Source organism: Ascidia mentula, chromosome 1 (genome assembly GCF_947561715.1).
Source record: "Ascidia mentula chromosome 1, kaAscMent1.1, whole genome shotgun sequence".
NCBI lineage: Eukaryota > Metazoa > Chordata > Ascidiacea > Phlebobranchia > Ascidiidae > Ascidia > Ascidia mentula.
The window spans coordinates 6,586,702-6,602,978 of NC_138566.1; the positions used below are offsets into that span (position 1 = coordinate 6,586,702).

General features: G+C 42.3%; 5 protein-coding genes and 2 pseudogenes across 5 annotated transcripts; 3 read left to right on the forward strand and 4 right to left on the reverse strand.

Moving 5' to 3' along the window:
• LOC145911528 (uncharacterized) lies at positions 1-1,038 on the reverse strand (annotated as a pseudogene).
• A 2,673-nt stretch (positions 1,039-3,711) lies between these two features.
• Positions 3,712-4,392, forward strand: LOC145917745 (uncharacterized). The gene has a single exon (XM_083003017.1). The coding sequence runs from the start codon at positions 3,712-3,714 to the stop codon at positions 4,390-4,392; it is 681 nt and encodes a 226-aa protein (XP_082859143.1).
• A 773-nt stretch (positions 4,393-5,165) lies between these two features.
• On the reverse strand, positions 5,166-5,872 carry LOC145912949 (uncharacterized). The gene has a single exon (XM_083000422.1). It carries the CDS (start codon positions 5,870-5,872, stop codon positions 5,168-5,170), a length of 705 nt encoding a protein of 234 aa, XP_082856548.1. The 3' UTR covers positions 5,166-5,167.
• A 2,658-nt stretch (positions 5,873-8,530) lies between these two features.
• On the forward strand, positions 8,531-9,211 carry LOC145915739 (uncharacterized). Its single transcript, XM_083002749.1, has one exon. It carries the CDS (start codon positions 8,531-8,533, stop codon positions 9,209-9,211), a length of 681 nt encoding a protein of 226 aa, XP_082858875.1.
• A 593-nt stretch (positions 9,212-9,804) lies between these two features.
• LOC145912971 (uncharacterized) lies at positions 9,805-10,509 on the reverse strand. The gene has a single exon (XM_083000454.1). It carries the CDS (start codon positions 10,507-10,509, stop codon positions 9,805-9,807), a length of 705 nt encoding a protein of 234 aa, XP_082856580.1.
• Positions 10,510-13,177: 2,668 nt separating this feature from the next.
• On the forward strand, positions 13,178-13,858 carry LOC145915833 (uncharacterized; annotated as a pseudogene).
• Positions 13,859-14,266: 408 nt separating this feature from the next.
• On the reverse strand, positions 14,267-15,312 carry LOC145911755 (uncharacterized). Its single transcript, XM_082999185.1, has one exon. The coding sequence runs from the start codon at positions 15,305-15,307 to the stop codon at positions 14,603-14,605; it is 705 nt and encodes a 234-aa protein (XP_082855311.1). The 5' UTR covers positions 15,308-15,312; the 3' UTR covers positions 14,267-14,602.
• Positions 15,313-16,277: the final 965 nt, after the last annotated feature.

Consider the following 16,277-nt stretch of genomic DNA (forward strand, 5'->3'; position numbering starts at 1 on the left):
TTATGCTAGTTTTGTACGAAGGGTGCAAACAAAAATGTCTTTATAACAATCGTAAGACGATGCTGGACAGTGGTTGATTTACTTTACATAATGGAGCACAATTAAACACAGTAAATCATAAAACAAACAAACACCCACGCTAAAGGAAATATTTCGCCAAACCGAAAGATATCAAAAGTGAATGAAAACCATAGGAATGTAGTGGTAGTTATATAGGCGTACGTCTTGCTAATGGGCGACCATTTCCTTGTGTAAGTACCAGAGCTGGGACGAGCGGAGATTACTATACTACACCCTTGATTGTATACCAAACTTAACGCTGTAGGGTTGTTCATAACTTACACCGAATTTGTTTTGGCACAGATTTGTAGTAAATTCTGGCGCTTGTCTCTCCTTGAACAGCATGAAAGGGTTTCTTTCCAGTAACGGGATCAACGTAGTCCACGTACTTGATCTCCCTCAGTTTGCTGAAACCAAATTTTTCCGCTATTCTATGTGAAAACGCTGATGTAGCAAATGGCACCATGTAGTCGCAGTTCATCTCGACTGCGGCGCTGGCACTCAGTCCACCGAGGAATGTTGCAAGTCCGGATTTTGTGAATTTGCGATGCACGCAAGTCATGCCGAGTTCCATATAGCATTTCGTGTTCAGATCGGTGAACATGTCACCGTAGAAGACCTCGATAAACCGTTTAACAGCTCTCGCCTTTGCGGACAAAGTCTCTTCCGTGTACTCACCGTCCAGCATGCTCGTAGGAGTGCTAGACCCTTCCTTGCGGTGGATAAAGTTGAACTTCACAGCCACCAGCTTACACAGGCCTTCTCATACACGCCGAACGACGCGCCATGCTTTTGGATAGCTACCCTTGCTCGGTACGTGTAGATTCCGTTCTCATCATCCAAGGTTGCATCCGACACCTTGCCCAAGACATCGGCTTTGCTGTAAAACTCGCGCACGAAATCCTTCACTTCCCGTTGGTAATCCTCCATTGTGAGCTTTCTCACTTCAAACGAATCGTTGAGGTTTGCAGCCATGATTTCCAAACTTATTCGTGCGTTATGCTCAAGATCGGAGCCAAGGGTTATTTATATAATATAAATATGCGGTAAATTGCCTTGCGGACAGGACACATGTCACGCAGCAGGGGTCTACGTGCGTGGAACCGCATTCATTCCGCCCGCAACAGAAGGGCCGTGTGGCGCACCAGGATGGCATATGACGTTGCGCTGTTCCATGAAACTTCCGTTGGCTTTAGCCTGCGTTGTCTTTAACAAGATCACGAACCGGATGTGGATCTGCACTCATCGTGTTCACAAACGATGTTGTGGATATTTTTTTGGCGGGATGTGACGCATTAAACACAATCAAATCGAAAACGTGTAGGGCCGTGGTTCTCAGGCGACTGCCAGCGCCCCCTAGGGGGGGGGAGATGTTTGCAATATTGAAGGCGGCGCTGAAGAATAAATGGGTGATACGGGGACGCTGACAAAAATTTCGACATTCACAGCCATTACGCAAGGTATGATATCAAGTTGATTTGATATTTTACTTTATAAGTGTGAATGAAAAATTGAGAAACTGGAGTTGTTGCATCAGCTTTGTCCATCGCATATTATATTATCCTGATCAAAATGAAAAAAACCTTTGGTATACTTTTTTGCCGATTAAGGGGCGTTTTTAAGTCACCAACTTCTTTTAGGGAGTTGCACAAGATAAAACACTTTCTTTCATGACGCTCGTTATTGTGAAAACAACAGATTCACGGGCAAGTCGTTTTTATCACCGCGCAACAGCTGAAAAGCCAGGATCACAAACGTAAGTTCTGGCAAACGGAAACAACATGTTTTAAGGATTAATCAGAAATTTAGGTGTTGGCAAACGCTATTGAAGTAAATTGCAACGCCCAAAGCAATGGATAATCTTTATTCGTGCACCACTACATCGCAACGCCCATTTAGAAACCTCTAATGGCATATAGACTGTATCAAAATATAGGAATGTAACAATAGGAAATTTCCAAGGGGCTCATCTGTCTAATTTAATAGTTTCCGATACACCGCAGGCATGATGTTTAGCTTGCGGGGCGTTATATAATGCATTGGCATGTGAATTGCCTGATGACAGACATGTATCGAATTTTGATAACGCACAGTGCCGGCAACAAAGATAATATATTTTATTATGACAAAAACAAAACGGATGTGTTCATAAACGTTTGTTTGAGCATCAGCTATGTCATAGCGGTAAGTGCAATACCCAGATAACATAAACAGTAGCAAGTGGGCGTTCGACATTGGCCATGTAGCGTTAGAAAAGATGAATTTTTAAATCAACAATTTTAGTACACTGTATATAGCCAATTAGTGCTGGTGTTTTCGCAGGGATGGTTAAAACCAACGTATTTTCTACGCCGCAGGTTGTGAATATCCACACGTTGAATTTATCACATTTTTAAGTGTTGTAACTAAACTGTAATTGCTGGCCTCAATAATGCTAACAAACTTGTTCGCAGCGTTCGAATCAGTAGCTTGGAAAAGCTTTTGAAGGCACCGTCGTACACTGTTTTTCCAATCCCATGAAAACAGTTGAAAAGAGAATGACATGCAAAACTGTGCACCTGGAGTTTTTGACCAATAAGAAAGATGTTGAAACTGTCATAGAAACAGCAGCCAGAAACTGTGCGTTAACTGCTGGTGTATACCAAACAACCCAAGCAAGCGTGGACGACATCATGACTTTTGAAAAGCTTCGACTACTAAATTCACTTATGGATCGCGCCAGTTTGGGACTTAGAGATTTGCAAATCTGTCAGCTTGCTGCAATAGTTATTGGTTCCATCCATGACGCCAGGTTCCGCAAACCAGCACTTGAGGAGAGCTGGATAGATGAAAAAAAATTGGGAAAGTCTCTTGGGCCGGTTTTAGAATTTACAAGGCAACTAGTGGAAGAAACCGTGCAGGGGGCCAGAACAAATCGCCACATACAGCTTCGGGCACTACATGTAGAAAACGGCTACGAAAATATGAAACTAGCGGAGAAGTTGCTGCAGGAAATGGAGGTATTGGGACGTTACCACTGCTACGATACAATTTTAGCAGTCAGTACAACAAAATCACTCACCAACCTGCTTGAAAACTCCAGCTACTCTCTTCATCAAACAAAGGAGTTGCCCCATTTTAGGGGCCATGTTAAGGCTGATGCATACCATGTTAATGCACAAAGTTTCGCAAGTGTGTTTATTAAAAGATTAACACGGTTCATACCCAAACTTTGAAACCGGCGTTCTAACAAAACATCAAGGTATTCTTCAACATTGTCCCCAATTTATATAATTTCATTTTTGAAAAATTACCTCAAATTTTGAAAAATTACCTCAAATTATTCGGAAAGCTACATTTATCCGCAAATTGTTTGTTTAATGCGTGGCGTTGCTGTTATATAATTTCTTTGCATAGCAGTGGTTTTAAACCTGGAGTTTGTGGACCCGAAAGGGATCCGCGAGTAAAAAAAAACATGTTAAGCAAGTTCGCGTTTGTTACAGAACTTTCCTCTTTGTTGTGCAACTCTATATTTTCAAGAAATTCACAACTTACGACCTTACTGTATACGGACACAAACAGCAGACCAGCATATGGTTTTGTATGCAGAATAGTCAGCAAGTTGCTTTGTGCTTCGACCAAAAGCAGGCCATACCATTAACTGGGGCAATAATGGGCGAAAGCTTGATAAATAAATTTGAAGTACGGCGCTTTGGAAAGGACGGATTTACAAACGAGATAAAGAACTTCGTCGTGGAGTATTACAGCAAAGGGGATGTCCTAGCTCAAATAACCGATTCGACTTTGGAGGACGAGGATGGAATATATGCGTTTCGATCCAAAATTGCCATTGAGAACCACGACGCCTCTTTTGCGGCGTACGAGAAATCCAGCGGAAAGCTGGTTGCCATTAAAGTCAACTTTGTGCACCGCAAAGGTACTTCCAGCACACCAACGAGTATGATCAACCAGGGTTATGCTGCCCAGGACTTGTCCAACAACGCGAAAGTGGTCATACAGTTCGTAGACAACTTCTTCGGCGACATCTTTAGCGATCTGCACACGGACTGTTACATGGAACTTGGTATAACGTGTGTTCACCGTGATTACGCCAACCAAGGTCTTGCTACGTACTTGGGGCAGTTCAGCGCTAAACGGGCAAAGGAAATGGGTTGCTCCTATCTGGTGTCTTTCGGCACGTCAGTGTTTACCCAGAAGATTTGCATCAAGTTTGGTTTTACCCTTTTGCGTGAGTTGGTGTATGCCGACTACGTGGACCCGGAAAGCGGCAAGAAACCGTTCAAGGTCATAACGGAACAAACACAGGCCCGACTTTTCTATAAAAAAATCTAACTATGCTTTGTGTTGCAGTAGTTTGCATGCTTTTGTTAGTAGCTTGACACTCCACTTTACCCTGTATGGTTTACTTAATGTTGGTTGCACAGGGAATTAAGGTGTTTTCGCTAGTTGTTGCTTCGTGGTAAGTCCTGAGGAGTTTTTGATTTCGCAACTTTATGCGTTAGACAATGCATACCGAGACGAAACGAGTTTTATTCAGAGAAATATACGTTTTAAAAATAATTTCTTAATTTCTTCTACATGTGTAGTGTTCAGCCATCTTTCAAAATATTGTTTTAGGATTAGCGTAAATGTCAATAAAACAACGAACCACATAGTAAATGGTAAACATTACCAGCTATAGAGGGGATTCTTTTCCCCTTATACTGTTATGACTATACTCCGTATCGTCAGGAAGACGGCGAAAATTCGTGATCGTCACGGTGTAAATATGGTCCCTGTTATGCTAGTTTTGTACGAAGGGTGCAAACAAAATTGTCTTTATAACAATCGTAAGACGATGCTGGACAGTGGTTGATTTACTCTACATAAAGTAGCACAATTAAACACAGTAAATCATAAAACAAACAAACACCCACGCTAAAGGAAATATTTCGCCAAACCGAAAGATATCAAAAGTGAATGAAAACCATAGGAATGTAGTGGTAGTTATATAGGCGTACGTCTTGCTAATGGGCGACCATTCTCTTGTGTAAGTACCAGAGCTGGGACGAACGGAGATCACAAAACTACACCCTTGATTAAACCAAACTTAACGCTGTAGGGTTGTTCATAACTTACACCGCATTTGTTTTGGCACAGATTTGTAGTAAATTCTGGCGCTTGTCTCTCCTTGAACAGCATGAAAGGGTTTCTTTCCAGTAACGGGATCAACGTAGTCCACGTACTTGATCTCCCTCAGTTTGCTGAAACCAAATTTTTCCGCTATTCTGTGGGAAAACGCTGATGTAGCGAATGACACCATGTAGTCGCAGTTCATCTCGACTGCGGCGCTGGCACTCAGGCCACCGAGGAATGTTGCAAGTCCGGATTTTGTGAATTTGCGATGCACGCAAGTCATGCCGAGTTCCATATAGCATTTCGTGTCCAGATCGGTGAACATGTCACCGTAGAAGACCTCGATAAACCGTTTAACAGCTCTCGCCTTTGCGGACAAATTCTCTTCCGTGTACTCACCGTCCAGCATGCTCGTAGGAGTGCTAGACCCTTCCTTGCGGTGGATAAAGTTGAACTTCACAGCCACCAGCTTACCACTAGCCTTCTCGAAGACGCCGAACGACGCGCCATGCTTTTGGATAGCTACCCTTGCTCGGTACGTGTAGATTCCGTTCTCATCGTCCAAGGTTGCATCCGATACCTTGCCCAAGACATCGACTTTGCTGTAAAATTCACGCACGAAATCTTTCACTTCCCGTTGGTAATCCTCCATTGTGAGTTTTCTCACTTCAAACGAATCGTTGAGATTTGCAGCCATGATTTCCAAACTTATTCGTGCGTTATGCTCAAGATCGGAGCCAAGGGTTATTTATATAATATAAATATGCGGTAAATTGCCTTGCGGACAGGACACATGTCACGCAGCAAGGGACTACGTGCGTGGAACCGCATTCATTCCACCAGCAACAGAAGGGCCGTGTGGCGCACCAGGATGACATACGACGTTGCGCTGTTCCATAAAACTTCCGTTGGCTTTAGCGTGCGTTGTCTTTAACAAGATCACGAACCGGATGTGGATCTGCACTAATCGTGTTCACAAACGATGTTGTGGATATTTTTTCGCGAGATATGACGTATTAAACACAATCAAATCGAAAACGTGTAGGGTCGTGGTTCTCAGGCGGCTGTCAGCGCCCCCTAGGGGTGGGAGTATGTTTGCAATATTGAAGGCGGCGCTGAAGAATAAATGGGTGATACGGGGACGCTGACAAAAATTTCGACATTTACATCTGCTACGCAAGGTATGATACCAAGTTAAATTGATATTATACTTTATAATTGTGGATGGAAAATTGGGAAACTGGAGTAGTTGCATTAGCTTCGTCCATCGCATTATAATATCCTGATCAAAATGGAAAAAACCTTTGGTATACTTTTTTGCCGATTAAGCGGTGTTTAGAAATCACCAACTTCTTTTTGGGAGCTGCACATAAAAAACACTTTCTTTAATGAACGCTAGTTATTGTGAAAACAACAGATTCACGGGCAAGTCGTTTTTATCACCGAGCAATAGCTGAAAAGCCAGAATCACAGAAGTAAGTAGTGGCAAACGGTAATAAAATGTTTTAAGGATGCATCAGAAATTTGGGTATTGGCAAACGCTATTGAAGTAAATTGCAACGCCAAAACCAATGGATAATCTTTATTCGTGCACCACTACATCGCAACGCCCATTTAGACACCTCTAATGGCATATAGACAGTATCAAAATGGAGGAATGTAAAAATAGTAAATTACCAAGGGGCTCATCTGTCTAATTTAATAGTTTCCGACACACCAGACATGATGTTTAGCTTGCGGGGCGTTATATAATGCATTGGCATGTGAATTGCCTGATGACAGACATGTATCGAATTTTGATAACGCACAGTGCCGGCAACACAGATAATGTATTTTATTATGACAAAAACAAAACGGATGTGTTCATAAACATTTGTTTGAGCATCAGCTATGTCATAGCGGTAAGTGCAATACCCAGATAACATAAACAGTAGCAAGTGGGCGTACGACAATGGCCATGTAGCGTTAGAAAAGATGAATTTTTAAATCAATAATTTTAGTACACTGCATGTATATAGCCAGTTAGTGCTGGTGTTTTCGCAAGGATGGTTAAAACCAACGTATTTGTTACGCCACAGGTTGTGAATATCCACACATTGAATTTATCACATTTTTAAGTGTTGTAACTAAACTGTAATTGCTGGCTTCAATAAAGCTAACAAACTTGTTCGCAGCGTTCGAATCAGTATAGCTTGGAAAAGCTTTTGAAGGAACCGTTGTACACTGTTATCCCAATCCCATAAAAACAGGAAAAAAAAGAGTATGACATGCAAAACTGTGCACCTGGAGTTTTTGACCAATAAGAAAGATGTTGAAACTGTCATAGAAACAGCAGCCAGAAACTGTGCGTTAACTGCTGGTGTATACCAAGCAAGCCAAGCAAGCGCAGACGACATCATGACTTTTGAAAAGTTTCGACTACTAAATTTACTTATGGATCGCGCCAGTTTGGGACTTATAGATTTGCAAAGCTGTCAGCTTGCTGCAATAGTTATTGGTTCCATCCATGACGCCAGGTTCCGCAAACCAGCACTTGAGGAGAGCTGGATAGATGGAAAAAAATTGGGAAAGTCCCTTGGGCCGGTTATAGAATTTACAAGGCAACTAGTGGAAGAAACCGTGCAGGACGCCAGAACAAATCGCCACATACAGCTTCGGGCACTACATGTAGAAAACGGCTACGAAAATATGAAACTAGCGGAGAAGTTGCTGCAGGAAATGGAGGTATTGGGACGTTACCACTGCTACGACACAATTTTAGCAGTCAGTACAACAAAATCACTCACCAACCTGCTTAAAAACTCCAACTACTCTCTTCATCAAACAAAGGAGTTGCCCCATTTTAGGGGCCATGTTAAGGCTGGTGCATACCATGTTAATGCACAAAGTTTCGCAAGTGTGTTTATTAAAAGATTGACACGGTTCATACCCAAACTTTGAAACCGTCGTTGTAACAAAACATCAAGGTATTCTTCAACATTGTCCCCAATTTATATAATTTCATTTTGAAAAATTACCTCAAATTATTCGGAAAGCTAAATTTATCTGCAAATTGTTTGCTTGATTCGTGGCGTTGCTGTTATATAATTTCATTGCATAGCAGTGGTTTCAAACCTGGAGTTTGTGGACTCAAAAGGGATCCGCGAGTAAAAAAAACATGTTAAGCAAGTTCGCGTTTGTTACAGAACTTTCCTCTTTGTTGTGCACCTCTATATTTTCAAGTAATTCACAACTTACGACCTTACTGTATACAGACACAAACAGCAGACCAGCATACAGTTTTGCATGCAGAATAGTCAGCAAGTTGTTTTGTGCTTCGACTGAAAGCAGGCCACCACCATCAAATTGTGCAATAATGGGCGAAAGCTTGGAAGATAAATTTGAAGTGCGACGCCTTGGAAAGGACGGATTTACAAACGAGATAAAGAACTTCGTCGTGGAGTATTACAGCAAAGGGGATGTCCTAGCTCAAATAACCGATTCGACTTTGGAGGACGAGGATGGAATATACGCGTTTCGAGCCAAAATCGCCATTGAGAACCACGACGCCTCTTTTGCAGCGTACGAGAAATCCAGCGGAAAGCTGGTGGATATTAAAGTCAACTTTGTGCACCGCAAGGGTACTTCCAGCACACCAACGAGTATGATCAACACGGGTTATGCTGCCCAGGACTTGTCCAACAACGCGAAAGTTATCATAAGGTTCGTAGACAACTTCTTCGGCGACATCTTTAGCGATCTGCACACGGACTGTTACATGGAACTTGGTATAACGTGTGTTCATCGTGATTACGCCAACCAAGGTCTTGCTACCTACTTGGGGCAGTTTAGCGCTAAACGGGCGAATGAACTGGGTTGCTCCTATCTGGTGTCTTTCGGTACGTCAGTGTTTACCCAGAAGATTTGCATCAAGTTTGGTTTTACCCTATTGCGTGAGTTGGTGTATGCCGACTACGTGGACCCGGAAAGCGACAAGAAACCGTTCAAGGTCATACCTGAACAAACACACGCCCGACTTTTCTACAAAAAAATCTAACTATGCTTTGTGTTGTAGCAGTTTGCATGCTTTCTTTAGTAGCTTTTTTATTCAGAGAAAATACACGTTTTAAAAATAATTTCTTCAACATGTGTAGTGTTCAGTCATATTTTAAAACAGCCTATATTTGTTTTAGGATTAGCGTAAATGTCAATAAAACAACGAACCACATAGCAAATAGTAAACATTACCAGCTATAGAGGGGATTCTTTTCCCCTTACCGTTATGACTACACTCCGTATCGCCAGGAAGACGGCGAAAAATCGTGATCGACACGGTGTAAATATGGCCCCTGTTATGCTAGTTTTGTACGAAGGGTGCAAACAAAAATGTCTTTATAACAATCGTAAGACGAGAAACTGCTGGACAGTGGTTGATTTACTGTACATAATGGAGCACAATAAAATACAGTAAATCAAAAATTAAACAAACACTCACGCTAAGGGAAAAACAAACCGAAAGATATCAAAAGTCTCTGAAAACCATAGGAATGCAGTGGTAGTTATATAGGCGTACGTCTTGCTAATGGTAAGTGCCAGAGCTGGGACTATACTACACCCCTGATTGAACCAAACTTAACGCTGTAGGGTTGTTCATAACTTACACCGCATTTGTTTTGGTACAGATTTGTAGTAAATTCTGGCGCTTGTCTCTCCTTGAACAGCATGAAAGGGTTTCTTTCCAGTAACGGGATCAACGTAGTCCACGTACTTGATCTCCCTCAGTTTGCTGAAACCAAATTTTTCCGCTATTCTATGTGAAAACGCTGATGTAGCAAATGACACCATGTAGTCGCAGTTCATCTCGACTGCGGCGCTGGCACTCAGGCCACCGAGGAATGTTGCAAGTCCGGATTTTGTGAATTTGCGATGCACGCAAGTCATGCCGAGTTCCATATAGCACTTCGTGTCCAGATCGGTGAACGTGTCACCGTAGAAGACCTCGATAAACCGTTTAACAGCTCTCGCCTTTGCGGACAAATTCTCTTCCGTGTACTCACCGTCCAGCATGCTCGTAGGAGTGCTAGACCCTTCCTTGCGGTGGATAAAGTTGAACTTCACAGCCACCAGCTTACCACTGGCCTTTTCATACACGCCGAACGACGCGCCGTGCTTTTGGATTGCAACCCTTGCTCGGTACGTGTAGATTCCGTTCTCATCATCCAAGGTTGCATCCGACACCTTGCCCAAGACATCGGCTTTGCTGTAAAACTCGCGCACGAAATCCTTCACTTCCCGTTGGTAATCCTCCATTGTGAGTTTTCTCACTTCAAACGAATCGTTGAGATTTGCAGCCATGATTTCCAAACTTATTCGTGCGTTATGCTCAAGATCGGAGCCAAGGGTTATTTATATAATATAAATATGCGGTAAATTGCCTTGCGGACAGGACACATGTCACGCAGCAGGGGTCTACGTGCGTGGAACCGCATTCATTCCGCCCGCAACAGAAGCGCCGTGTGGCGAACCAGGATGACATATGACGTTGCGCTGTTCCATAAAACTTCCGTTGGCTTTAGCCTGTGTTGTCTTTAACAAGATCACGAACCGGATGTTGATCTGCACTAATCGTGTTCACAAACGATGTTGTGGATATTTTTTCGCGAGATATGACGTATTAAACACAATCAAATCGAAAACGTGTAGGGTCGTGGTTCTCAGGCGGCTGTCAGCGCCCCCTAGGGGTGGGAGATGTTTGCAATATTGAAGGCGGCGCTGAAGAATAAATGGGTGATAGTGGGATGCTGACAAAAATTTCGACATTTACAGCTGCTACGCAAGGTATGATATCAAGTTGAATTGATATTTTACTTTATAAGTGTGAATGAAAAATTGGGAAACTGGAGTTGTTGCATCAGCTTCGTCCATCGCATATTATGTTATCCTGATCAAAATGAAAAAAAACGTTAGTATACTTTTTTGCCGATTAAGCGGTGTTTACAAATCACCAACTTCTTTTAGGGAAGCGGCACAAGAAAAAACACTTTCTTTCATGACGCTCGTTATTGTGAAAACAACAGATTCACGGGCAAGTCGTTTTTATCACCGCGCAACAGCTGAAAAGCCAGGATCACAGAAGTAAGTTCTGGCAAACGGAAACAACATGTTTTAAGGATTAATCAGAAATTTGGGTATTGGCAAACGCTATTGAAGTAAATTGCAACGCCCCAAAGCAATGGACAATCTTTATTCGTGCACCACTACATCGCAACGCCCATTTAGAAACCTCTAATGGCATATACACTGTATCAAAATATAGGAATGTAACAATAGGAAATTTTCAAGGAGCTCATCTGTCTAATTTAATAGTTTCCGATACACCAGGCATGATTTTTAGCTTGCGTAGCGTTATATAATGCATCGATATGTGAATTGCCTGATGACAGACATGTATCGAATTTTGATAACGCACAGTGCCGGCAACACAGATAATGTATTTTAATATGACAAAAACAAAACGGATGTGTTCATAAACGTTTGTTTGAGCATCAGCTATGTCATATTGGTAAGTGCAATACCCAGATAACATAAACAGTAGCAAGTGGGCGTACGACATTGGCCATGTAGCGTTAGAAAAGATGAATTTTTAAATCAACAATTTTAGTACACTGTATATAGCCAATTAGTGCTGGTGTTTTCGCAGGGATGGTTAAAACCAACGTATTTGGTATGCCGCAGGTTGTGAATATCCACACATTGAATTTATCACATTATTAAGTGTTGTAAATAAACTGTAATTGCTGGCCTCTATAAAGCTAACAAACTTGTTCGCAGCGTTCGAATCAGTAGCTTGAAAAAGCTTTTGAAGGCAACGTTGTACACTGTTTTCCCAATCCCATAAAAACAGTTAAAAAAAAGAGTATGACATGCAAAACTGTGCACCTGGAGTTTTTGACCAATAAGAAAAATGTTGAAACTGTCATAGAAACAGCAGCCAGAAACTGTGCGTTAACTGCTGGTGTATACCAAACTACCCAAGCAAACACAGACGACATCATGACTTTTGAAAAGTTTCGACTACTAAATTCACTTATGGATCGCGCCAGTTTGGGACTTAGAGATTTGCAAAGCTGTCAGCTTGCTGCAATAGTTATTGGTTCCATCCATGACGCCAGGTTCCGCAAACCAGCACTTGAGGAGAGCTGGATAGATAGAAAAAAATTGGGAAAGTCCCTTGGGCCGGTTTTAGAATTTACAAGGCAACTAGTGGAAGAAACCGTGCAGGACGCTAGAACAAATCGCCACATACAGCTTCGGACACTACATGTAGAAAACGGCTACGAAAATATGAAACTAGCGGAGAAGTTGCTGCAGGAAATGGAGGTATTGGGACGTTACCACTGCTACGACACAATTTTAGCAGTCAGTACAACAAAACCACTCACCAACCTGCTTGAAAACTCCAACTACTCTCTTCATCAAACAAAGGAGTTGCCCCATTTTAGGGGTCATGTTAAGGCTGGTGCATACCATGTTAATGCACAAAGTTTCGCAAGTGTGTTTATTAAAAGATTAACACGGTTCATACCCAAACTTTGAAACCGTCGTTGTAACAAAACATCAAGGTGTTCTTCAACATTGTCCCCAATTTATATAATTTCATTTTTGAAAAATTACCTCAGATTTTGAAAAATTACCTCAAATTATTCGGAAAGCTAAATTTATCTGCAAATTGTTTGTTTAATTCGTGGCGTTGCTGTTATATAATTTCTTTGCATAGCAGTGGTTTCAAACCTGGAGTTTGTGGACCCAAAAGGGATCCGCGAGTAAAAAAAAACATGTTAAGCAAATTCGCGTTAGTTCCTCTTTGTTGTGCACCTTTATATTTTCAAGTAATTCACAACTTACGACCTTATTGTATACGGACACAAACAATAGACCAGCATATGGTTTTGTATGCATAATAGTCAGCAAGTTGTTTTGTGCTTCGACTGAAAGCAGGCCACCACCATCAAATTGTGCAATAATGGGCGAAAGCTTGGAAAATAAATTTGAAGTGCGACGCCTTGGAAAGGACGGATTTACAAACGAGATAAAGAACTTCGTCGTGGAGTATTACAGCAAAGGGGATGTGCTAGCTCAAATAACTGATTCGACTTTGTAGGACGAGGATGGAATATATGCGTTTCGATCCAAAATCGCCATTGAGAACCACGACGCCTCGTTTGGGGCGTACGAGAAATCCAGCGGAAAGCTGGTTGCCATTAAAGTCAACTTTGTGCACCGCAAGGGCACTTCCAGCACACCAACGAGTATGATCAACCAGGGTTATGCTGCCCAGGACTTGTCTAACAACGCGAAAGTGGTCATAAGGTTCGTAGACAACTTCTTCGGCGACATCTTTAGCGATCTGCACACGGACTGTTACATGGAACTTGGTATAACGTGTGTTCATCGTGATTACGCCAACCAAGGTCTTGCTACCTACTTGGGGCAGTTCAGCGCTAAACGGGCGAAGGAACTGGGTTGCTCCTATCTGGTGTCTTTCGGCACGTCAGTGTTTACCCAGAAGATTTGCATCAAGTTTGGTTTTACCCTATTGCGTGAGTTGGTGTATGCCGACTACGTGGACCCGGAAAGCGGTAAGAAACCGTTCAAGGTCATACCTGAACAAACACACGCCCGACTTTTCTACAAAAAAATCTAACTATGCTTTGTGTTGTAGCAGTTTGCATGCTTTTGTTAGTAGCTTGACACTCCACTTTACCCTGTATGGTTTACTTAATGTTGGTTGCACAGGGAATTAAGGTGTTTTCGCTAGTTGTTGCTTCGTGGTAAGTCCTGAGGAGTTTTTGATTTCGCAATTTTATGCGCTAGACAATGCATACCGAGACGAAACGAGTTTTATTCAGAGAAATACACGTTTTAAAAATAATTTCTTAATTTCTTCAACATGTGTAGTGTTCAGCCATCTTTCAAAATATTGTTTTAGGATTAGCGTAAATGTCAATAAAACAACGAACCACATGGTAAATGGTAAACATTACCAGCTATAGAGGGGATTCTTTTCCCCTTATACTGTTATGACTACACTCCGTATCGTCAGGAAGACGGCGAAAAATCGTGATCAACACGGTGTAAATATAGCCCCTGTTATGCTAGTTTTGTATGAAGGGTGCAAACAAAATTGTCTTTCTAACAATCGTAAGACGACAAACTGCTGGACAGTGGTTGATTTACTGTACATAATGGAGCACAATAAAATACAGTAAATCAAAAATTAAACAAACACTCACGCTAAGGGAAAAACAAACCGAAAGATATCAAAAGTCTCTGAAAACCATAGGAATGCAGTGGTAGTTATATAGGCGTACGTCTTGCTAATGGTAAGTGCCAGAGCTGGGACTATACTACACCCCTGATTGAACAAAACTTAACGCTGTAGGGTTGTTCATAACTTACACCGCATTTGTTTTGGCACAGATTTGTAGTAAATTCTGGCGCTTGTCTCTCCTTGAACAGCATGAAAGGGTTTCTTTCCAGTAACGGGATCAACGTAGTCCACGTACTTGATCTCCCTCAGTTTGCTGAAACCAAATTTTTCCGCTATTCTGTGTGAAAACGCTGATGTACCGAATGACACCATGTAGTCGCAGTTCATCTCGACTGCGGCGCTGGCACTCAGGCCACCGAGGAATGTTGCAAGTCCGGATTTTGTGAATTTGCGATGCACGCAAGTCATGCCGAGTTCCATATAGCATTTCGTATTCAGATCGGTGAACATGTCACCGTAGAAGACCTCGATAAACCGTTTAACAGCTCTCGCCTTTGCGGACAAATTCTCTTCCGTGTACTCACCGTCCAGCATGCTCGTAGGAGTGCTAGACCCTTCCTTGCGGTGGATAAAGTTGAACTTCACAGCTACCAGCTTACTACTGGCCTTCTCGAAGACGCCGAACGACGCGCCATGCTTTTGGATTGCTACCCTTGCTCGGTACGTGTAGATTCCGTTCTCATCTTCCAAGGTTGCATCCGACACCTTGCCCAAGACATCGGCTTTGCTGTAAAACTCGCGCACGAAATCTTTCACTTCCCGTTGGTAATCCTCCATTGTGAGTTTTCTCACTTCAAACGAATCGTTGAGATTTACAGCCATGATTTCCAAACTTATTCGTGTGTTATGCTCAAGATCGGAGCCAAGGGATATTTATATATTATAAATGTGCGGTAAATTGCCTTGCGGACAGGACACATGTCACGCAGCAGGGGACTACGTGCGTGGAACCACATTCATTCCACCAGCAACAGAAGGGCCGTGTGGCGCACCAGGATGACATATGACGTTGCGCTGTTCCATAAAACTTCCGTTGGCTTTAGCGTGCGTTGTCTTTAGCAAGATCACGAACCGGATGTGGATCTGCACTCATCGTGTTCACAAACGATGTTGTGGATATTTTTTTGGCGGGATGTGACGCATTAAACACAATCAAATCGAAAACGTGTAGGGCCGTGGTTCTCAGGCGACTGCCAGCGCCCCCTAGGTGGGGGGGAGATGTTTGCAATATTAAAGGCGGCGCTGAAGAATAAATGGGTGATACGGGGACGCTGACAAAAATTTCGACATTCACAGCCATTACGCAAGGTATGATATCAAGTTGATTTGATATTTTACTTTATAAGTGTGAATGAAAAATTGAGAAACTGGAGTTGTTGCATCAGCTTCGTCCACCGCATATTATATTATCCTGATCAAAATGAAAAGAAAAACGTAGGTATACTTTTTTGCCGATTGAGGGGCGTTTTTTAAATCACCTACTTCGTTTAGGGAGCTGCACAAGAAAAAACACTTTCTTTCATGACGCTCGTTATGGTGAAAACAACAGATTCACGGGAAAGTCGTTTTTATCACCGCGCAACAGCTGTGGCAAACGGTAATAAAAAGTTTTTGGGATGCATCAGAAATTTGGATATGGGCAAATTTTATTAAAGTAAATTGCAACACCCAAAGCAATGGATAATCTTTATTCGTGCACCACTACACCGCAACGCCCATTTAGAAACCTCTAATGGCATATAGACAGTATCAAAATGGAGGAATGTAAAAATAGGAAATTCCCAAGGGGCGC